The sequence below is a fragment of the Perissodus microlepis genome, chromosome 1 (assembly GCF_051167445.1).
Source record: "Perissodus microlepis isolate ML-2025 ecotype Zambia chromosome 1, ASM5116744v1, whole genome shotgun sequence".
NCBI lineage: Eukaryota > Metazoa > Chordata > Actinopteri > Cichliformes > Cichlidae > Perissodus > Perissodus microlepis.
The window spans coordinates 40,417,762-40,441,144 of NC_140461.1; the positions used below are offsets into that span (position 1 = coordinate 40,417,762).

At 43.7% G+C, this 23,383-nt stretch overlaps 3 protein-coding genes across 3 annotated transcripts; 2 read left to right on the plus strand and 1 right to left on the minus strand.

The window, feature by feature from the left end:
• The first annotated feature begins 113 nt into the window (after positions 1 to 113).
• Positions 114 to 10,615, plus strand: pdcd7 (programmed cell death 7). Its single transcript, XM_084923811.1, has 5 exons — positions 114 to 3,787; positions 4,156 to 4,294; positions 7,536 to 7,766; positions 7,854 to 7,941; positions 10,189 to 10,615. The coding sequence occupies exons 1-5, from the start codon at positions 2,924 to 2,926 to the stop codon at positions 10,331 to 10,333; spliced, it is 1,467 nt and encodes a 488-aa protein (XP_084779937.1). The 5' UTR covers positions 114 to 2,923; the 3' UTR covers positions 10,334 to 10,615.
• Positions 10,616 to 13,602: 2,987 nt separating this feature from the next.
• On the plus strand, positions 13,603 to 20,103 carry ubap1lb (ubiquitin associated protein 1-like b). The gene is made up of 5 exons (XM_084923822.1): positions 13,603 to 14,135; positions 15,436 to 15,975; positions 16,643 to 16,849; positions 19,337 to 19,438; positions 19,543 to 20,103. The coding sequence occupies exons 1-5, from the start codon at positions 14,028 to 14,030 to the stop codon at positions 19,675 to 19,677; spliced, it is 1,092 nt and encodes a 363-aa protein (XP_084779948.1). The 5' UTR covers positions 13,603 to 14,027; the 3' UTR covers positions 19,678 to 20,103.
• On the minus strand, positions 20,022 to 21,883 carry kbtbd13a (kelch repeat and BTB domain containing 13a). Its single transcript, XM_084923801.1, has one exon. It carries the CDS (start codon positions 21,771 to 21,773, stop codon positions 20,277 to 20,279), a length of 1,497 nt encoding a protein of 498 aa, XP_084779927.1. The 5' UTR covers positions 21,774 to 21,883; the 3' UTR covers positions 20,022 to 20,276.
• Between the last annotated feature and the right edge of the window lie 1,500 nt (positions 21,884 to 23,383).

Below are 23,383 nucleotides of genomic sequence, written 5' to 3' on the forward strand. Positions count from 1 at the left end.
TTTACTGAAGAATGAATCGAAAGCTTCCAGCGCAGCGCCCCCTGCTGTTTCCTTTTAAGCTAATAATCTAACGCAAATATGGTGTAACTGCTCCAGGTTTGTATTATCTGCTATGATGAGGATAAAACACAGAAAAACATGAAGGAGATTGTCTTGGCCTGTTTTTTTATAGCAGCCAACCGCCTTAAAAATATTCTGCAGTAGACCAATAAGCAAGCAAATCATTCAGAAAACAGATTTTTGATGGTAAACTGTTCTTGGAGCACAATGAGAGAGAGAGAGAGAGCTGTGCAGGAAGCGTGATATTACTGCGGTGGAAGCAAAACAGCAAGAGTGAATCTATGACGATGTTTTTCAAACATGAAGTGTAGTCTCCCAATTCAGGGGGCGAATCTTTCGGAGAAGACCGATTTGAAAGCTGATTATGTCACAGCGAGGCAACAAAATGGAGCAGATGAAGAATATCGAAAAACTAAATGTTAACCCTTTGCACATTTCATCTAATTTTGCTTGGCAGTTTACTTATTTTTACTGTTTGTCCTTTTTTGTGCTCCTTTAGTTCATCTGCACTTGTCTGTTTGTGACGTCTGCACTGTGCCATGTTTTTGTTATTCAATAAATGCATTGCAAAAAAACAACAACAAAAACAAATGCGTCCTCCTATTCCCCGGATTTGAAGATGGTCGGGTGTATCCTTCGTTGTCCACGCTATCCCAGGATTCATAGCACGGCAGAAGAGTAAGCTTTTAATAGTAAGTACTCAGTTTTATGTCACTTATTTATGCGGCGAAACAAATGTTTTAAGAAGAACATTAAACCATTACTATTGGACACATGTCGGCAAAGTTATCTGACATTAGTGATGTTAGTAACTTAACGCGGTTCAGGTTCTACTTGATTTTAACGCCTTTCAAAAGTTGACTTTAATCTTACAGAGATTGTGAAGATTTTCTGGATATTTAAAGTCAGTAATATATCAAACAGAACAAGCTGACATGTAGGTTTTCAGCCCTGAATATCACGGCACAAGCAGGATTTATTGCACTGTTAATGTAAGCTTGATTATTTTCCTGCCTCTGTTTGGTGGAGTCGCGCCAAACGGACTTTAGCATTTGTCTTAATGAGCTGACAGTTAGGCTAAAAGAAAGGTGCTTTCTTCATAGGAGTCAAACATGTGGCCACAACTGGGAACTAATCTCATCTTATTTAGTACTCCTTATAACACAAAGAGAAAATACTCCTTCTCTTGTGTTTTGTAGTACTATATACCACCTGAGCCTGTCACTTTTCTGTCTGTCCTGCACTTTCACCTACTCTCTTGTTTTCTTTCTCTCTGATTGTTAAAAAGAGTGTGTTTGAATCCTGCAGCTTATCACACATTTGATTTACATATCTGAAACCTGCAAGTGTCCAGAGTCAGGACTGAGGAACCCACTGCTGCACATCATCTGTGAGGCTTTGCACCACTGATGATCCACCAGGACAAACTCAGCAGTGTGTGAGGAAGAGGAGGAGGAAGAGCCAGCAGCAGCTGAGAGATGGAGAGAATAGACAGACTGTTCCCTCTGGGTGAAGGACTGAAAGGTTTAAAATAGCTAATTATCTGTCCTGAATCAGTCTTATTAGGTGATATTTAAAATAATTTTATCATTCAAGCGTTTTCAGTGTGGGAGAAAGTACTCAGGGCTTTCAAGTTAAAAACTATGACAGGCAGTAAAACGTTTTTATATTCAGAAACTTAAAGTATGTAAGTATCAGCAGCAGTATGCACCTGAAAATGAATATCCATATTTTATAAGGATGTTATGTGTTTGTATCATTTCTGCCCAGTTTGACCCATTTAGCAGAAGTCAGCCTGTTTAAGGCTCTGATATCTATTCTGTATGAATTAAAGCAGTTATGACATGGTCTGATTTTCTCCCCCAGTAAAGGAATATTTAAAATATGAGTCTACTCTTCATTTTATCAAAAACAGTTAATCACAGCTCGAATTTTTTTACCCATATATGTAAGCATTCAGACAAATTTAGTAATGCCAACATATTTTAAAAGAATAATATTTGTCTTTTATACGCATCTATATATACACTGTAAAAGATACTTGTCTTTGAGATGAAGACATAAAGTGATAGGAAATGTAAAAAAAAAAAATGCAACTTGAATCTTTACCAAAGCTCCGTATTTGAAGCAGTTCAAGTTCAGTGCTGTAAATTTGTAATTAAATACAATAAATTTCATATTGGCCACATTATATTTGCATTACCAAAGTAAGTATGAGCATAATATAAACACATTAGTGCAGTGAAGCTGAAGGATAAACGCTAACCTTTCGCCACTCGATAAAAGTTAACGTGAGGGTTCCTGATGGTTAGAGACAAATGCAATCGCATGGCAGGAAGCTGTAGACGGACCAAACTTCAGCCAGGAGAACAACTGTGATAATCCATCCACAATACGAGGTTAGTCATTAATTTACTACTGCATGGGCTGGGCTGTTACATATTTGAGGTTTTAAAAGGATAAGGTTTTAAAAACTGAGCCACTAAAACCGAGAGAGGCCGACAGTGATCACTGGCCTTTTATGGACTAGTTCAGATTAAATACAACAAGATACAAACATGTTAAAAACACAACAGCCTTAATAAACTCAGAGTAGTTTGGACCGGCATGCAGGGTTCAAACGCCACCATTTAACAGCAGTTGAACAGCCTCGCACTTCCGGCCTGCGAAGGCCATGTACTTCGAAGGATGCGGCCCCTGAGTGGCTGAGTTCCACATTTCCGCCTGTAGGTGGCGATGATGCAGCCGCAAGTTGGTTACCACACAAACATCAAGAACTAAAGAAGAAAATCCCCGCGTACTGTTCTGTTTCAGCGGTGTCGTTCTGAGTTTTCTTCAAGGATACGGTGACTGTTAGCGGGCCATGGATAGCTCGTACCGCTCAGACACTTCGGGCTATAACAGCCGCTATGTGCACTCGCAGTACAGTCACCCCGGGCTTCACGAAGCACGGGAGCCGGACCTCACGGCTCCACCGTGGACGCCTCCGCCGGCTTACGACGCTCGTCCCTTCGGTGTGGGTTTCACGGGGCCACCTTTTGCCCAGCCTTATGGATTTGACCCCTCTGTGCCCCCGCCTGGTTTCGGCTGCCCACCCCCCGGACACCTCCTGAACGTGCCACTCCCAAGCATCCCCGGAGCCCCCCAGCAGCTCCAAACACGGCCTCACGCTCCTCGCTGTGACCGTGAGCTAGCGTCAAACCGCAGCCACACGGAGCACCGCGGCCCGGTAGCGACACGGGATCCGGACGATGATGTGACCCGGCAGAGGAAGCAGGACACGAAATGGGTCAGACAGTTCTTACAGGCCACAGGGAAGAAGAGCTGCGGGAGGCTACAGAGCCAGCACTCGCCGCAACTGAGCTCCATCTCCTCCCTCAGACAGGCTCTGTACGGGGCAGCTCAGCTCATTTCACGGCTGGAAGACCTTTGTCACACTCTGACTCACTCTCTGCACGGTGACGGTGAGTGGACGCACTCATATTTAAGGGCTTTAGGCATCAAGGCAGAGCTGGCGGACAAAGCCAGACTTCTCGCCGACACCTCACGGTTAGGTGAGCTGAAGGCTCAAGTGTCCCGGGCTGCTTGCAGGAGGCTCCGCAGACTCAGAGCCAGGAGAGAAGCAAAGACGGAGGAGAAAGACGCGGAAGAGCGCAGGTCTCTCAAAGAGACCGCTGTAGACAAATGGAGGATGAAACTGATGCAGGAAGTGGAGGAGAAGAAAAAGGTATGAACGATTTTGTCAGCCACGTGTTTAAAGAGTTAACTGTTACACTTCCCGTGGCTGTAATCGTGGCCAGGGTTTTATATTATGAGGCCAACTGCATGTTTGGGACAGTTTGTTCCACTTTTGGCTCAGATCATAGTGCTTCAAAGACTGTGTTTATGAGCGGCAGCCAATCAGACTGCAGCAAGCGTAAAGAGCGGTTGGTACTGAAACAAGAGGTGCTCCAAAGCGCTTGTGTCAGGGCTGCATCAAGTATGGAGGCCCAGAATGAAACACTCTGAAGAGGGCTCATTATGGCCACAGCTTGTTCCTGTCATCTGTCCTGTGTGGTGTTGTTCCAAATGCTAACATCAGTGTTTGTGTTGCAGGAGAAGGAACTGAAGATGGCTGCAGACTCTGTCCTTTGTGAAGTTAGGAAGAAGCAGGCGGATGTGAAGAGGATGCAGGACATCCTGAGATCCCTGGAGAAGCTGCGTAGGCTACGGAGAGAAGCGGTATCCAAGAAAGGTGAGAGTAGGTGTTGTATCGAGCTGCACGCACTCTCAGTGGACTCTCCCCCTGTCTGCCAGGTTGCAGCAAACCTGAATCTTTCTTATTAATTTATGCTGGAGTCTTTAATGCTTTAGTATTGAATGGGCTTTGCAGACTTCACCATGGTTACAGTTGGACAATTTTTCCATGCCTTAAAAACATTTGTCAGACCCCCAAAAGTCGTTGGGCAGTGGTTCCCAAACTTATTTTGCTGGGCCCCCCCACCACACACGCCCATATTTTGCTCCATTGCTGTTTATTTCACACCTCAAACACTTAGTAAACAGTTAAGCAAATACAAGTAATCTGCAATAAATGACAGGTAGTAATAAAATAACCTACTAACTCTTTTACGCTGCGTCTGCACCTACACGGGTGTTTTTGAACACGCAGCCGTTTCGTCCACGTAAACAGCGTCTCGAATCACCGAAAACTGAGATTTTTTAAACTCCTTTTTTGCGTTTACGTGTGGACGAGGAACACAGAGTTGGTCACGCAACGTCAAAGCTATGTGCCTTTATTCACGTCACGCTGTGGCCACGTTATTGTTTACATGAGATGAATTGCAGAATGGCAGATAGAGACACAATACTGTTAATCTGACTGTCTGCAGGTTTTACACACAGTTACTGTTCCTCCATTTACAAAGGCAGAGGCGTCACGGTGTGATTATTTTACATGTAGTTGTTTTTTCCTGTGTAATAATATTCAACATTGCATCAATACATTTTTCAAAAAAATGCCTCTCTGTGCAAAATGGGTTTAAAAACATAAACAGCTGTGGGATCCTGTTTGTCTGTGATTTGAACCGAGGGAACAAATCGTGGCAGGATCAGCCTGATGTTATTTGTATCCTGCTGTAACTTTACTGTATAAAGAGCAAACATCTCCATAATGTCAGGAGTAGTTAGTCATTATGAGAAGTGTTTGTGAACTAAAAATCAAGAAGGTGGGATCCTGTTTGTCTGTGATTTAAACAGCCCAGCGCTGCTCCCAACAGGGAAAACCAATCCTGCAGGGAGACCTACCTCCGCACTTGTGCAGGTGAAGCCAAAGGGAAGATTTGCTTCACCATATTTTCTAGTCTTTGTCTTAGAATGAAGTTGGCTTGGAAACATATTCAGCGATGCGTCATCTCCTGCTTTGCGTTTGTGTGGGCGCCCCGTGCTAGCAGTGTCCAAGAGTTTTGTTTTTGTTTTTTTGTTTGTTTGTTTTTTTCCCCTTTTCATACCACGCAATGGCTCTGCGCCCCCCACTTTGGGAAAGTCTGGCTTGGGGGAAGAAACTGTTTCACAGTCTGGCAGTGAGGGCCCCAGTGCTCCGGTACCTCTTGCCAGAAGGCAGCATGGTGAAGAGTGTGTGTGTATTGGTGCGATCGTGGCTCAAGAGTTGGGAGTTCGCCTTGTAATCGGAAGGTTGCCGGTTCGAGCCCCAGCTTGGACAGTCCCGGTCGTTGTGTCCTTGGGCGAGACGCTTCACCCGTTTCCTACTGGTGGTGGTCAGAGGGCCCGGTGGCGCCAGTGTCCGGCAGCCTCGCCTCTGTCAGTGCGCCCCAGGGTGGCTGTGGCTACAATGTAGCTGCCACCAGTGTGTGAATGTGTGTGTGAATGGGTGGATGACTGAATGTGTAAAGCGCTTTGGGGTCCTTAGGGACTAGTAAAGCGCTATACAAATACAGGCCATTTACCATTTGAGGGGTGTGTGGGGTCCTCCACAATGCTGGTGGCTTTGCAGATGCAGTGGGTACAAAACGTGTCTGTAATGCAGGGAAGAATGATCCAATGATCTTCTCAGCTGTTCTCACTATCCATTGTAGGGTATTGTGATCCAGTATGGTGCAGTTACCATACCAGAGTGTGCTGCTGCTCAGGACACTCTTGATAATTGGACCTCCATAGAAGGTGGTGAGAATGCATGGAGGGAGATGGGCTGCTGGGCAGCTTCCGCAGGAATTAGAGATGCTCTTGGGCCTTTTTAGCTATGGAGCTGGTGTTGAGGGACCAGGAGAAATTGACGACCTCCACAGAGGATCCCTGTTAAGTGGACAGTGATCTCTCCATGCTCTCCCGAAGTTGACACTGATCTCCTTTGTTTTTTCCACGTTTAGAGACAGCTTGTTGACTCTACACCAGTCCGTTAGCTGTTGCGCCTCTTCTCTCTATGCTGACTCATCCCTCTTCCTGATGAGACCCACAACAGTCGTTTCCTCGGTGAACTTGATGATGTCGCTTGAACTGTGCATTGCTGCACAGTCGTGAACAGCAGTGGGCTGAGCACACAGCCCTGAGGGGCTCGGGTCCTCAGTGTGGTTGTGTTGGAGATGCTGTTACTGATCCAGACTGTCTGAGGTCTCTCCGTCAGAAGGTCCAGGATCCAGCTGCAGAGGGAGGTGTTCAGGCCCAGTAGGCTCGGTTTTCCAATGAGGTGCTGAGGAATGATTGTGTCGAATAATGAACTGAAGTCTATGAACAGCATTTGCACATACGTGTGTTTATTGTTGAAGTAGGTGAGAGGTGCCAGAGCTGACAGGAGTTCAGTTAATTTGGGTCTGTTGTGTTGGTCACTGATCAGTGATGACTGATCAAACAAACAAGAGATCAACTGCAGGGATTATGGACACTTGGAACAGTCTGAGGGTTGTTAGAGTGCAGATGGGGGAACCTGACCTGATGTAGGTGAGGTTTCAGGGCACATGTACCCATGCATTCATAGGTGCGTCATGCCTCACATCCACTGGCCTCCACAAGTGTCCTGGAATCTGAGAGAGTCCGTGCAGGCGTCCCAGCGTGAAGTTATGCAGAAATGTTTAATTGCCAAGTTTAAACTCGCACATAGATTCAGACATGAGACATGTGACTCCATTTATGCCAGGTGTCGTGGAAGTTTAACACTGAAAAGCACTTCTTTAAATACAGGTCATCCTTGACCCCCTCAGAGAAAGAGATAGTTTACAACCTTTATCTCCTCTTACAGTGTCACCTAAAGACTGCTTCCTGCCTCATCCCACCACTTCCTGAGAGATATTAGAACAAAAATCTCCACCACCTGTCGAATCCCCCCACACGGCCCCTGGGTGTCTCCAATGTCCTCTCGAAGCCTAGTTGAGCGTGCAATAAAGTTGAAACTAAATGCTGTCCCACATGAATTCAACTGAGTGACACAGAAGCGATATTACTGAAACGTGTGATAAATAATAAAATACATTTCCATCACACAGGCATTGTGACGGAGTTGCAAAACGACGAGGTGTTCAGCAGCACCCTGGAGCAGCTGAGAATGGTGATAAAGAGGAGGACTGTAGTTTACTCGGCAGAGGAGAAGGCCCTGATGGTGATGCTGGAAGGAGAGCAAGAGGAGGAGAGGAGGAGAGAGCGGGAGCGCCGAGTGAGGAAGGAGAGAGAGAGACAACTGCAGAGGAAGCACAGAGCGGACTCCATGCTGTTTGGAGGTATGGCTGTGCACGTGTGTGTGCGTGTGTGTGCGTGCACAGGGTATGACTGTGTTGTCACCCACTCCTGTTGTGTTTGTTTGATAGAGGAGTTCCCAGGCCGCTGTGCCCTGCAGCCCTTCAGAGACTATTACAGCCAGGCGGAGCACTCGCTGCATGCGCTCATCCACATCAGGTCAGTCTGCTCGTCACACATCTTTGTACACTTTGCTTTCTCTGTTGGGCTCTTTGTGAGGAAAGTGTAGAAAATATGAATAATAATATAATAATACATTTTATTTATAGGCACCTTTCAGACCCTCAAGGTCACCTCACAGTAGCACGAGAACATACCATAAAAAACATAAGAAAAATGTATATATAGCAAACATGGTCGATAAAATTTAGACACAAACAGTCATAAAAGTATAAAAGCAAATATAAAAACTGAGCAGGTAAAATTGGCCTAAGACAGATCAGGTGTATGCAGTTCTAAACAGATGGGTTTGAGTAGTGATTTAAAAGTGGTGAGACAGTGTGTGGTCCGGAGAGCAAGTGGAAGTGCATCCAAAGTCTCGGGGCAGAACAACTAAAGGCTCTGAGTCCCGTGGTAGTCAGGCGAGCAGGTGGAACTGACAGAGGGGAAGAAGAGCGGAGTGTACGAGGGGGCGAGTATGTGTGGAGAAGATCGCATAGATATGGAGGAGCGAGGTTATGAAGCGCTTTGAAAGTGAGAAGCAGGATCACGTAATTGACACGGAGGTGAACTGGGAGCTGTTTAAGAACAGCTGTTATATGTTCAGTGGATCTAGTTCTGGAAACAATACGAGCAGCTGTGTTTTGAACCAACTGCAGTTTATGGAGGGATTTATGAGGTAAACCATAGAGAAGAGAATTACAGTAATCCAGACCAGATGTGACAAGAGCATTGACGAGTATGGCGGTACTGTGTGGAGTGAGTGAGGGACGAAGACGGTTAATATTACAGAGATGAAAGTAGGAAGACCGAGTGATATTATTTCCATGTGCTGTGAAGGACAGAGTGCTGTCGAGGATGACACCAAGACTCTTAATCTGAGGGGAGGGTGTGACATCAGAGTTATCGATGGATAACGAAAGACTGGTTGGAACTGTAGTCAGTTTTGATCTGGTGCCTATTAAAATTAACTCTGTTTTATTGCCATTAAATTTAAGAAAGTTGTGAGAAAACCAGACCTTGATTTCACTTAAACAGTCAGAAATGGATGTGGGTGGGAGAGTAGCTGTGGGTTTGGAGGACAGGTAGAGCTGGGTGTCATCTGCGTAGCAGTGAAACTGGATGTTATGCTCCCTAAAAATATTACCTAGGGGTAGGAGATAGATGATAAAAAGTAAAGGACCCAGGACAGAGCCTTGGGGTACACCGGAATTAACTGGAGTAGATCCTGATCTGTGAGGGAGTAACTGAACAAACTGTGAGCGGCCAGAGAGATAAGAGGTAAACCAGGCGAGTGCTGTACCACTGATGCCAATAGATGCTAATCTGTGAAGGAGGATGCGGTGGGAGATGGTATCGAAAGCTGCTGTGAGGTCAAGGAGGATGAGGATGGAGATGAGTCCAGAGTCAGCTGCAAGCAGAAGATCATTGGTGATTTTTACTAGGGCTGTTTCTGTGCTGTGACATGAACGGACGCCGGACTGAAACTGTTCGTACGAGTTATTTCCACTGAGGTGATGATGCACCTGTGCAGCCACTATCACTATGAAGGGAGAGAAAATGCCAGCGTCTGTCCTTCAGTCCATCTGTGAAGGATGGCTGACAGTGGTTAAACTGGCATCTTATGAAAAAATGGCTCGTGGTCTATTAGATAAATATTATCAGTATAACTGTATTTGGTCTTCTTTCACCAGTTGGCTCTTTGCCACTTGATGTACAGGTGTAGGTAAGTGAGTAGTGGTTGGTGTGTGCAGAACAGAGTACAACAGTGTTCCAGCCTGAGTTGGCTGGACGTCCACTCTGGGGAAGCGTGGCAGCGGTGTTGAATGTGGATGATCCTTCTCGCTGCAGAATGAAGGACTTGGGAATGACAGCAGCTGCTGACATCCTCTTCCTCGGCACTGTGTTTAACATACCTGAGTGCTGCAGACCTGCAAACTGGCCAAACTTCTGCTTTCCTCGAGGTGTTCACACGGATGATGATGAGCTAACTAAGTGTGTGTTACTCCCACTCTTCATTCCAGTGGCAGCAGCAAGGCTCGTGTGGGGACGTAACAGCTGCAGTTGCGTCTGGTGGTTGCATTTATCATAGTTTTGAATGTTCCCACATGTATAATGTTAGAAGTGACAGAGAGAGGACTCATATGGCAAAAACAGCTGTTCAATAAGAGAACGAGCTATGATTCATATACCAGCAGTTTGACTAATAACATGCAGTTCTGCTACCCACGTATTTGTGTGTTTCAGAAAAGAATGGGACACATGTTTGGTGGCAGTAGAGCATCCTGGTAGTTCATCCGTTCCTCAGAGCTGGGTCCTGCCGAACCCCCCATCAGACCAGGCCTGGGCCTCCGCCCTGCAGACGAGTGACACCGACTGTGAGCACCTCTGACTGGTCCTCGGCTGCACAGTGCAACAACCAGGTGACGGTGACGAAGATGGCCGCAGCTTACCTGGAGCTTTCAACACGCTTCCATCGACGCTTAGATGAGAGGAGCAGCAGTCTCTGAATTTGAAACAGATGTAAGCCTTCTTGGGACAACAGGAAGTGTTTTATCTGTGTGAGCGTGGAACAGCCCACAGTATGGACTTATGCCTGTTTTCTTTACTCAGTAACAGTTTGTATTTTACTCTGATGAATTTTCTAAAGACAAAATAAAATTAACAATATGAAGTTGTCACGCAGTTTATTATCCACAGCTGAACATATTACTCATGGTTCAGTGCCCATGTGTTTAGGAGAAAGTGTCACCTGTAGCCCGACTCACATGAGAGGGGTAAACGCTAGTGATGTGCGATACCACTGATTTCCTTTCCGATCCGATACCAAGTAAAATTCAGGGTGGTATCGACGATACTGATCCGATACCGATACTCTGTACAAAAACTTAATGTTTCATTGCATTTCATAATACAATATATAATTGTATTATGTAATTGTAATAATAACATAACCATATTGCTTCATAATGATTAGAGGACATCAGACAACTTGTTTTTATTGCTTAATAATGCAGAATAATCATATAGAAATAAATAAAAAACCTGAAGTTGTGCACTATTTGAGCATGTTGCCTGCCTGCAGCACTAAAGGACTCCGCGAGAGACGTCTGTCTCGCCCTAGCAGCACCTGTCCCTGTCCTCCTCTTCAGTTCGTCTCAACATAAGCTCGTCATATTCTGTGATGTGATTTACTCTGAGGTGTTTGACGAGGTCAGTGGTGTTGCCACAACACCTCACTGTCTTGCCACATATATCACAAACCGCGTCTTGGCTGTTTGTGGAGGTAAAACACCTCCACACATGACTCCGTTTGCGCTCAGCCATTGTTGTGAGTGTGCACGCCAGGGGCTGCGACACATTTATACAGCCGTATTTCGCATATGACTATGAAAGGCGTAAGAGGAAGTAGTTCCTTCCAAATTAGACAATCCGAATGGTATGGTTTCTTTCCACTGCGTTCCTTTTAATGGGAAAACTACAAATTTACCCCAGAGTACTAAAATATCGATATTATAATATGAGAATCGATTCTAGAACATAAATTGCTGGTATCGGAAGAATCGATATTTCAGTATCGATCCGCACACCACTAGTAAACGCTGCTCGATCACAGAGGTGTGGGCACAGCAGGACGGTGTCTGCGTCCTCTGATCGTGTGTTTTCTCAGCTCTGTGGTCTTCAGCAGCTTCATTTCTATACAAAGACTTTACACTATATTGTTAGGTACAAATATTACAGCACTAGAGCCCCCCCCCTTTAAGACGTCTGGTCTTCTGATTAGCTGCCCTGTATAAACATCGGAGCCAAGAGCCGAAAAGGTGTTGATCTCACAGGGATCACGTGTACTTTCTTTAACCTCTTCGGTCATGCTGCCATGTTTAATGATTGTCCTCCACTGTGAAAACATGTAATGCACCTAATAAAGTGGCCAGGAGGTAAGTGTGGCCACGATGTTGTTAGGTATAATTAGTGTGTGCTCAAGAACCCAGTCTGACATTATTTGGGCTTTACCTCACGTATTCTGTGTGTGTGTGTTAAAGATGCCATCAGATCATCAGTTCCTGAAATACTCAGGTCAGCCTGGCACCGACTCAAAGTCCCTTCAATCACCTTTTTTCTTTGTGCATTCTGATATTTAAACTTCAGTGGTGCGTCTTGATTGGGTCTACATAGCTAAAGGGATTAAGTTGCTGCCGTGTCATTGGCTGGTTATATACTTGAACAAATAGTCAGTTGTACACGTACACCTAATAAAATGGTCTGTGTATATACACATATACGTTCAGACTCACAGGTACCCTGGAGTCTAACATTTGGTGTGACTTCACACAAATATTAGGGACATGTGGGTGTCCTCGCGACTGCAGGCACCGTCTGATGTCCTTACTTGCTTCTCTTGAGCTGTCAACTGTGTACACAGTAAGTCAGCTGATGGGGGTTACTAGAGATCAGTGGATTAGTGTCCCAGGTGGTTCTCTAAGTGATGAGTGATACATCACAAACTAAGTGACTGCAGCTCTGACCACACAAAGACACAAGGGTAAGCTTTGTTTCTATTTTAAACAGTGTATTTCTTTAGATCTCTCTCTCTGTGTGTATATATGTATGTGTGTGTGTATATGTGTGTGTGTATAGGGAGAGTGGGGGATTTAGAGCACATTTTATTGTATTCATGAAAGGCACATAGTCTGCTATGTGACTTAAAGAGTAGTGAGTGTGCAGCATCAGATAATTCTACTTGTCTTAACAAGTCTTGCACAGCTTTTGAACTTAGAAATAGTCATATACACATTTGTTCTTATTTGTTCAGCAGCAGAAAGCGTCAGAGGTGACACACAAAGCCTCCAGCATCTGTGCTCTTTGCGAGTCCTCGGCCATCTGTCTGCTGGCTGTGTCTTCGTGCTGCACAAACCTGATTAGTGCTGAGTGCACAGAGTTGTCTGTACCATCTCTCTCGCACATACACATTAACACCTACAGACAAACTGTAGGTTTGTATGTGTTTGTGAAAGAGGCCGTCCATTCTCTAATCTGAGCTCGAGATGACAGAAAGGAAAAGCTCATGATGACGGTTTTCTAGGAAAGTCCTTTCTCGCTGCTTCATGCTCTGCTGTTTATGAATGTGATAAACACTTCAGCAGAGCTCCTCTTCATCCTTGTTTTCCGGATAGAAGTAGTTTCTAGGAGCCTAGAGGAGCCTAGAGGAGGATAACAGGCTGCATCATTCCTACTGATGCAGAGTAATGATGGTGTCGTGGTACCTGTGTGCTGATGACTGAGAAATGGATTGAGTGTTGTTGGCAGTCTGACATCTTTATTCAAGCCTGACTGAGCATGGAGAACACAACCGTACCTTACAACAAAAATTGTACTGTTTGACAAAAAAGTAGTTGAAGGAAGATTTATGGATTGATTGTGCTGATGAGGACAAACTGTACTCACTGAACAGCTTCGACGTCTGATGTGCATCACCTTTATGAAGATGAAAATCGCCTGCTGAAGTTTAGTGGAATCCCCTCTGAGGAGGACAAGACTGGACTTGGACTTTGTAGCACAGACTTATTACTGTAGAATCTAAACATTCATTCGACAGTTGTTGATCCAAAGTAACACTCAAAGCAGTGACGCTCTTACCTTTCTTCATATGCTGGAAAAAGTAAATACAAACAGCATTAAAAGAAATGATAATAACCCAGTTATCACATAATGTTATAACTTTATTTAATATATTAGCAATAACAATAATGTTTGACAGATTACAGAGAGAAAAAAGATACGGTGTTTTATTTGGCCTAATGGAAATGTTCAGGCTTCTCGTGGGAGGAATCATCAGGGACTCTAATATAAAAGCAGAAAATATTGAAAGGCCAGCAGAAGTGGAGTGCACACTTCTGGAGTTAGAGCGGAGGGGTTAGAACAGGGCCACTGCCTGAACGCTGCAGCTCTCTGAGCTTGTGGAAATACAGATTGTTGTGTTTCCTTTCAGGGAGCACGGCGGTCCACATTACAGATCCACAACTGGAGGGATTGTGCGAGTTGTTCTATGGCTGACTTATCTTTGTTTTCTCAGTGGACTGAGCAGTATGGATGGTGTACCTCTGAGGGTGCCTCAGAGTGCTTCCTTTCAGGAACTAAAATATTCTGTCAGTATGACTGTCCCTGACTACTTCAACATCCTGCAGGAGACAGAGGTGAGTGTGTTTCTCTCTCTTGTGTTTCCCTGTTTGTTCCTCCTCCTTGCTGTTCTGTCTGTTGTGCAGCGTACCTTCTTTGCTGCACTGCTTTGAGCTGTCACCATTATTTCACTCCTTTAAAGGGTTAAAAAACCTAAAAAACCAAAACAAACAAAACCCTATCACACTGACAGGTGATAAATTACAGGAAGAACCTTGGCTCAATATCTGACTTTTTATGTTTTTTGTATGTATGTGATTAGTACACACTTACTAGCACTGTCAAATAAAAGACAACATTGCTCTTTACAGCTTTACGAGTATATGAAAGATGAAGGTAGATCTCGGACAAGAATGTTACAGCTGATCAGATTCCATACACAACATCACAGGTCTCTGTCCAGAAGAGTGCAGTCCTAGGATCAGCTGAGATGCTGCACAGAACCCTCAAACTCGCAGGCAGAGGGCCTTGCACATACCACTAAAGGATGTACGCTTAAACAGGTCGCACTGGTATGGATCGGTCTTAGATTCAACCAGGTGCTGGAAACATTTCGTAGATTTTGGTCCATATTGACATGACATCAGAACCCTGCACAGGAGGGTAAGCCACAGAAGATCACAGAAAAGGCTGGATGCTTGCTGAGTGCTACATCTAATCACTTTAATAGAAAGTAGATTAAATGGGAATGGGATAGAAAAGGTGGTCGTGACAATACAGAACATAGTATAGTCTGTTATTTTTATTTATTTATTTTTGGTCTACCAGGTGTGTTTTTAAAGTGCTGTACAATACAAATTTAAATATAATAGTAAAATAGCAAAAACCAGACATTGCAAAAAAAAAAAAAAAAGTCAGTCACCCACAGAGTTAAAAGCCAGGATGGAAGATAAGAAACATCTGACCCCAAAATAAAGACTGTCATCAAAGCAACCTGGGCTTCAAATCACCTCCAAAGGGCTACGAGGGGATTGTCTCCATGCCACATTAATGCAATAATTAATGGGAGAGCATCCCTATCAAAGTATTTTTCATCCTCATTACTGAGTACAAATCAACATACTTTCCAGATGTTAGACATTTCTGTAAATGGTTTTTAGAGTAGTCTTTGCTAATAATGTGAGATGCTAGATGCTACCATAAGTTTCACAAGCCTTACATTAGCCAGTCAAGTGTTGTTTACACTCAACTGGCTAATGTTAGCAAGCCAAAAGACTAAACAATAAAATAATGAAAAGCCTGTCATCATTGAGTTGAATTTAAAAATGTAGCTTCAGACCTACAGAAGGACTTACACGATGTTTGCATGTTTGACAGTATGGATTCAGTCTGGAGAACTGGGTGCTAACTGGGCTGCAAAGTGGCTTTGCCACCCAGCACCAGCTTAACCCCTCTTCCTCTTCATCAAGCCTGCTGTCATCTTGTCCACCGTACTGGATGCTGTTTAGCAGCCCTCGACAGAGCCTGGACTTCTGCGAGCCCAGCCCTTGGCAGCGGTCCCACAGCCTCAACTCCTCCATCCTGCGTACCAAGTTTACCGTCTCACCTTCAGATGACGAAGAGGGCACTACACAGAAAGCCAGGACGAGTTCCATAGTGACAGTGAGTCCTTCTGCAAACTGTCAGCGTGGTCAGAGGAAAGCACAGAAGGCCTTTGTCCCTGACCTGCTGAACCCCCCGGCCTGTCTGAGCAGCCTGCCCCACCAGCGCAGAAAGAACCTGCGTCAGTGTTCACTGTCAGTGCTCGACACGCCCACACAACAAGATGCCAATGCAGAGACTTATCCCCAGAGCACTTCATCACACACAGCCTCGAACACGAGGATCCCTCCCAGCAGAACCAGCACAGCCAGCATGGTAAGAGGAACATGTGAGCTGTGTGTTTATGTGTGCATGTGCTTTTGAAACTTTTACTGCAGAATGTAATACACAGTACAATACAGCTGACGACTGTGATACAGCATCACTGTCCAGGGAAAAAACACTAAATTCACACAGCCGTCTTCCAGCTTTACTTTGTGTTTATTGTCATAATTTTAGTATGTGGCTGTTCATACACGTCTAGACTAGACTATTGATAGTTCTGTTTCCTGTCTAAATATAGCTTGAAGCTCATGGCAGTACCATCACCTGAGCTGCACGGTCAATCTCGAGTATAACTAGAACCAGACAGGCTCAGCATGATAACAGGTTCACTCTGTTTATAGTCAGGGTTGTGACTATTGAGATGTGTCAGATATTCTCATGGGATTACATTTCTTTTAATGTCAGCACTATTAACTATGAAAGGAAATAAGTTCTTCCTATCCAGCTTTTCTCCATTTTGCATTTTCAAAATGTTTTTCATGGATTTGCACTCTAAAAATAATCTGCGTAAAGTATGCTCCCTGAATGCAGCCAAGGTGCAACAGCTTCACGAGGATTAGCTAGTGTGAATTCTCACTAAAGCTGCATGTCAGGTCTACCATGCCCTGTTCTTTCTCAGCCACTCGCTATACATTCACTGCAGTCTGCCATTTCTTAGATATTCAGACCAGACACCTGTAGAAACCCCCCTGTCATGTCAGGCCCCAGGGGTTTGTCCTCCTCTGCTTTGGACTCTACAGCAGAACTCCTGTCAGCTCTAAACCCAGAGGAGAGAGAGTTGCTGGAGGCCATCACTGCAAGGGGCTACTCTCTTCATACTGCCATCACTGCCCTTCAGAGGACAGGACAGCAGACCCCAGATGAGGTCAGTGTTATATCCAACAACAAGGCAGTGCTGCTCGAAAACACTTGGTCAACTTTTGGCTCCAGCTGTCGGGATCATGCAGTCTGTTCTATAAACACTGATGCAGTACAAATACAGCTACTATAAGTCAGTGTGAAAATAGTGGTCACACTTGGACCTACAGCATTATGGGTCCATGAACCAAACAGAATAAATCTGAAAGGACAAGAAAGGATAGGTGAGAAACCAGGATCAGCCTACACTAAGCATGGATTAAATAGCTTTAAAGAAACAAACTTAGTCCTTCGGCAACATTTGTTAGTTCTGATACTGGAAGATTAAAGACTAGTGTATTTCATGATTTCACAGAGTTCACACTCTGATCTGAACTCTGTGCCTCAGTCAGTATGAGGTTCTCTATCATTGGCTTCGTCTGCTCACCCCTAACTTGTCGTGGCAGATGGTTGCCTTCCCCAGCCTGATTCTGCTGGAGGCTCTTCCTGTTAAAAGGGAGTTTATATTTCCCACTTTCACCAAATTTCTTGCTCATGGAGGGTCACATGATTGTTGGGTTTTTTTTTGTTTTCTCTGTATTAATGATTGGTCTTTACTAGAGATGGCACGATACCACTTTTTTATGTCCGATACCGATATCATAAATTTGGATATCTGCCGATACCGATATGAATCCGATATAGTTTGTTTTTTAATCAATATTTAAATTTTTTAATATTTTAATCAATCGATTTTAATATCTTGCTGCTTTTTGTATAAGTTCATACTCTGTTATACCTGTATGCAAAAAACACACTGCACCCAAAATATTTCATAGTTCAGCAAAACTGATCAATCTAATAAACTTAAACCTGCACCATCCTCCCTATTCTGGTATTTTAAAGAGTAAGCAACCTAACTAATAGGGTTGCAAACTCCCAGCAAAAAAAAAAAAAATAGGGAACCCCCCCACCCTCCACCTCATGATGCTTAATCGGCGTAATCAACTTTAATTTGATGCAGTGTGAAAAAAAATGCACAGAATTAAATTATTTTTCAATAATAATACTGAATAATTAAATAGATTCAACATCTTTCTTCTACAGAACTGCAGACTGCACAGATGGTACCTTCCCAAAGGAAAAAGTACTACAGCTTACCAGGCTATATTAGACTTAATAGTTACTATATACAGTAATGGACTTCTATACATTTTACATCAGATTAAAACTTTGGTTGTAAGATTCAGATAATTATTTATTAAAAGCTCAACATTTTAAATGAGAATAAGAAAGAAAAGTATGTCTTTGTGCCCCCTCTCCCTGTTCATGCCCTATCGGCCCCCCTGGGCTAAACTTTGCTAGATCCGCCCCTGCACAGTTACCAGCCGTCAGCTGCGTAGAAAAAGATCCTGGTGTAGAAAGTAATATTAAATAAATTCTAACAACAGCTTATCAAGCTTAAACGTGCTGCTGTTGTTCAGCCGCTGGTTTCCTCTTTCTGGTGCAAAGTGGGCCAAAAACAAACAAGAGAGACGGACTCACGACAGAAAAGCCGATCAGCTGATCATTGATCAGTTTCATGATTGAAGTAGCAGCAGAAGAGAGAGAGAGAGGCAGTCGCTCCATATATCGGTTGTTAAGCTTAACGCTGGAATGCTTTACAAACATTCAGAGATGAACTTACACACTTGCTTTACTTCTCTCTGGGATCACTTCCTCGGAGATGAAATGCTGGTTTGTTAGCCAGGCTCAAAATGCTCAACCAGACCACCGACAGGTCTCGGGCCACAGCCGCTCTATCACATGACCACACTGCTCCTATGTGCTACAGTTATGAGCTGAGTTACGCCATGTCGCAAGTTTTGTGAGGTGGTTTTTTGATATTTAATGGATCGGATTACATTTTTTTTATTTTTCAAAGATATCCGATCCAGTAATTTACGTCAGTATCGGACAGATACCGATACGTAATATCGGTCCGATACTCATGCGCCAGGGTTGTGTTTTTGCTTTTATTTATCACCCATCTGTAAACAAATGGAAAATATAAAATTACATTTTACAAATTAAACTACGCATATCCATACTACTTTTTAATCTATTTATTACATATATTTACCTGACCCAATGAATCAATCAACTGACTAACAAAAATTATTTGGCAGTTATTTTGGTTGATAATGGAGTTCCACTGGGTTCTGTGCTAGGACTAGTTCTTTTTACATCATACATGCTTCCCTTAGGCATTATCCCTAGAAGGCATAGCATACCCAGATACCCAACTTTATCTATCCGTAAACCCAGATAATGCACAACAATTAGTTAAACTGCAGGAATGTCTTAAAGATGTAAACATATGGACTACCCAAAACTTCTTGTTTCTAAATGCAGATAAAACTGAGGTTATTGTATTCAGCCATTGTATTAATTGAATCTGATTGGAAACAGTCAATAACTTTTTCCATGTGACAGCTCTTCTCTTGTCCATCCTGTATGAATGAATATTTGGCAGATCTTGAGTTATCTGGTGGCGTGTGACCACTTGTGTCAGCTGGGTTATGACATGTCCCAGGTGGAAGAGGCCTTGGAGATGTTTCAAAACTGTGAAACAAAGGTAAGTCTTTAAAGTTATCGGAGACAACAAAGCTTGGCACTTTTCGTCTGATGAAGTCAGTTCGATTAGAAACTTTAAAGAAAGTAAATGTTTTCTTTCTCGAGGCAAAGGAGTTCCTACACCTGCTGAATCAGTTCAATGAGATGGGCTTTCAGAAGAATGCCATCAAAGAAGTGCTGCTGGTTCATGAAAACCACCGAGATCGGGCCCTGGAGGAGCTTATGATGCGTGTGTCCTGATAAAACACACACACTTTTCACATTGATATCTTGCAGACAATCATCTGTATTCTAAAAATTGCAGTCATGTCTGACCTTGTGCTGGTATGAAACAACTGCACACATATAGTTGATGCTGACACTGCATCGTTAGATGATCTATTCATATTTCTGAATTAACCCATATCTTCTTTACCACTTTTTTAGATTAGTTTTGGAGCAAAAATACACTGATTAAAGTCCTGCTATGTCTAAATTTTGAAGTGACGCAAATATTTGTAGTAATTGTGAACAAACTTATTAAAAGTGTGAAATTAATTTACACCATGAGCATCTGTTTTCTTCAAGGACTGTGCAATAAAAAGTGTATATTACAGGGTGGGTCCCACAAACAAACACGATAAAAAGCTGCAAAGCAACATTAGTGCTAGCTTTGCAGCTTCATCCAGCAATCCTGCTTTGATTCCTCCGTAGACAGTCTGAACAGTAAACAGTCTGAAATAATAGTTTGGGCAGACTAAACCAATTCTTTAGAGGTGCGATTGAAACAGTTGCAGTGTTGGCTGTAATCCTTTGCCACATATTATTAGAATAGAAATCAGAATGGTGATCACCAGCTTTTAAATGTGCTGAGAGCATCCCAGGGGACATCTGTGACAGACATCAGTGTCTCTCAGGTTCTGGCTTGGGCAATTTCCTAAAAGGGAGGGAGGGGGTTTAGGAAGCCTCATCAAAAATGTATATATGGATCCAATCCTGCCAAAACCTTTCATCTCACGCCGGAGCCTCCATTTGTTCTCCTCTATGGTGTACTCTGTGGTCACGTGTCTGCTGAGCGTGAACACAGAATCTCCTCTGACCGCTGCCGTGAACAGAGAGCTCTTGCTGCTCCCGTACTGACCGGACATCACTGTCCACTGATCTGAAGTCAGGTTGTAACAGTCCATCACGCATTGTAAGAAGTCTTCACATGGTCCATTCCGCATCACATAGAGGTTATCCCTGTGGGCCACCATATGAAGACCATAACTGTGCTGGCGGATGAGTGTAGTGACCAGATTCCACCGATTGTGTTCAGGTACGTACTCATGGATGTCTGTGGCCCCTTTCCCTTTCCAAAGACAGATGTAGATCCTCTTCATGGCTACAGTGGACACCACTGAGGCTGCAGGGCACGGGAGGGAGGAAACAAAACTCCAGTTCTGATCAGACAGCCCATATCTCTCCACTGATGACAGAGCCTTCTTGTTATACTCCCCTCCTATAGCATAGAGACATCCCTCATGACCTATCAGAGAGAAGTTGTAGCGTAGCTGCTGAGGTCCACAAATCACTGACCATGAATTGGCCACAGGATCGTAGCAGAATCCAGTCTCCACTACCTTCTTACTTAAATCATACAATCCTCCGATTATGTACAGTTTGTTGTCGAGGACTGCCACGCCTGCCATGATGGTGCTGGTGCTCATAGGAAGATGTGTGAGGATTCGCCACTCTTTTTGCTCTTCATCCAGATGACACACTGTCCTCTGGGCATCCTGGAGCAGCTCAGTGGATGGAGAGTGACTGCACACTGCCATGTAGCTACTTGGGAGAAGAGACTCAATGTACTCCAGCAGCTTACTGGGTAAGCTACGAACCTCCTCCCCTAGGTCAGCGTACATGTCTCTGATGAATAAAGCTGCTCTGTGGAACAACTCCCACACTCCGTAGGTTGCAGCTGTATGAAACATGAGCAAGCAGTTTTGGGAATTTATAATATTGATCAAATGCTTGGTGAGAGCTGGCACCTGGAGAAAAGCCGTACACTCTATTGCTTCGACGATCTCGTCACTGTTGAGGATGGGTCGCTTCCCATCCAGCACCTGCAGCAGAACTTGAAATCCCAGATTCCCCACACATTTCAGCTGGACCTCCTCCTGTTTAGACTCTCTCATTCCTGACTGGAACAATGCTCTGAAGTACTCACAGTTTTTGACTACAGTGGGTTTATCCACAGTGAAAACACAGTCTTTAATGCTGACTCGCAGGCTGTCTGCTCCCTTATATTGTCCTGACTGTTGGCTCAAGTGTGGGCAGCTGCCGGACTCCATGACATCTGTTCCATAAATCTTCATTACATCTCCGGTGGAACTGGAAGCTAACGACGAGAAAAGTTTGAATTGCGCCAAACTACAGCACGTAGACTGCGTCGTACCACAAGCTTGAGCGAATCCCTCTGATCCAGACCAAGGGTATCTGACACTGTATAAACTATTTGTTTGCAGAGCTCTGACAACAGACTCTATACATAGCAGCTAGAGGTGTGTCACAGTTCAAGTACATTATGAGGACATGCAGCCAGAGCAGAAAGAGGAGCTGGATAGTAGCTGTCAGTGTGCTGATGATTCGCCCTTCATTTGTGGCTGACAGTTCTGGAACAGCTGAAGCTTTGTCCTTGATCGACATAAGCAAGCAAACTATGACAATGGGCTTTTCCCCAGGGGCAGGGAAAGAAAGAGTGCAGGACCTCCACTGGTGTCTTTATCTTATGTTTATTGTGTCTTTTTCCAACGTGTTTCCAACACTACAGTCGACATAAAGGCAAATGTACAGGTCTACACAGGTTATAGTAAGATTCTGCTCATAATTTCAAAATTAGAGTGAAGTATGAATATCTTGATCTCACTTTGGAGCCTACTTTAAAGGTTAAACACGATCATGCTAAAACTTGTTCAGCATTCTAAAATTTATCCTACAGATTTTTAAGTAAAATAGGCCTTTCCTAACAACTAGATTCCTTGTTGTGTTGTGCGTAGTGCTGATGTGGGACAGTTTCCATTGTCACTGTACTATTGTACTAGGTATGACTGTGCAATGACAATAAAGAGTTATCTTTTCCAGAATCGAATCTCAAATCCTTCTCTTCAATGGGTTAGATAAGTATGAGGGGAAAAAAAACTTTGAGAAGATCCAGGTTACAATCAAGTAAAATAATCTGCCAGTCCAGCAAGATAATTACACTTGATAAGATTTCTTGAAGTAAGAAAAAATATCTAGACTTTAGATAAGTGAGAAATATCCTAAAACACTCATTACATGTACGTTAAATAAAGCCAAAACCTGTCAATGATTCTTTCACGATTGCTTCTTTCTCCCTTCGAGGCTTGGAGGCTATTCCAGCTGCCATAGGGCAAGAGGCAGGCTCCACCCTAGACCAGTCACCAGGAAGCAGATAATGTACAACTACGGACAACTTAAAATCACTACTAACTGCATGACTTTGGAAGGAAGCTAGAGTACCTAGAGAGAACCCACAAGGACAACATACAACCTCCACACAGAAAGGTGCAACTGCAATCACTACTGTGATGCCTGTGTGTTAATGTTTGTACAGTAAATGTCTAAGTGTGTAAATTGCTGCTGAGAGGTCCTGAAGCAGTGTCTTGGTGATATAATTTAGCCTAGTATGTATTTAAAGTAACCAATTTTAGGAGTTAGAAACTAAGTAAGAAATAAAAGATCCCAAAACAAGATTCATAATCTTATACTTTCTGCTCTTGCTTAGTATTTCACTTTACAAACAAGATCAAAAAGACTTTTTGGCTGGATATAAGATTGTAAGAGTTGGTTAGACTGCCAGTTTTTGCAGTCCAGGTATTGAATAATCACACCCCATCTTATCTCAATGACCTTATAGCTCCTTATCACCCCAATAGAGTACTTCACTCTTTCCTAGAGTATTTAA

Excerpts from the sequence above, each read along its gene's own strand:
- pdcd7 (XM_084923811.1), top strand. The coding sequence starts at position 2,924 with ATGGATAGCTCGTACCGCTCAGACACTTCGGGCTATAACAGCCGCTAT. Across the intron at positions 4,295-7,535 it reads AGAAGCGGTATCCAAGAAAG|GCATTGTGACGGAGTTGCAA; the intron begins GTGAGAGTAGGT and ends TCCATCACACAG. Across the intron at positions 7,767-7,853 it reads GGACTCCATGCTGTTTGGAG|AGGAGTTCCCAGGCCGCTGT; the intron begins GTATGGCTGTGC and ends TTTGTTTGATAG.
- ubap1lb (XM_084923822.1), top strand. The coding sequence starts at position 14,028 with ATGGATGGTGTACCTCTGAGGGTGCCTCAGAGTGCTTCCTTTCAGGAA. Across the intron at positions 14,136-15,435 it reads ACATCCTGCAGGAGACAGAG|TATGGATTCAGTCTGGAGAA; the intron begins GTGAGTGTGTTT and ends CATGTTTGACAG. Across the intron at positions 16,850-19,336 it reads GACAGCAGACCCCAGATGAG|ATCTTGAGTTATCTGGTGGC; the intron begins GTCAGTGTTATA and ends AATATTTGGCAG.
- kbtbd13a (XM_084923801.1), bottom strand. The coding sequence starts at position 21,773 with ATGAAGATTTATGGAACAGATGTCATGGAGTCCGGCAGCTGCCCACAC.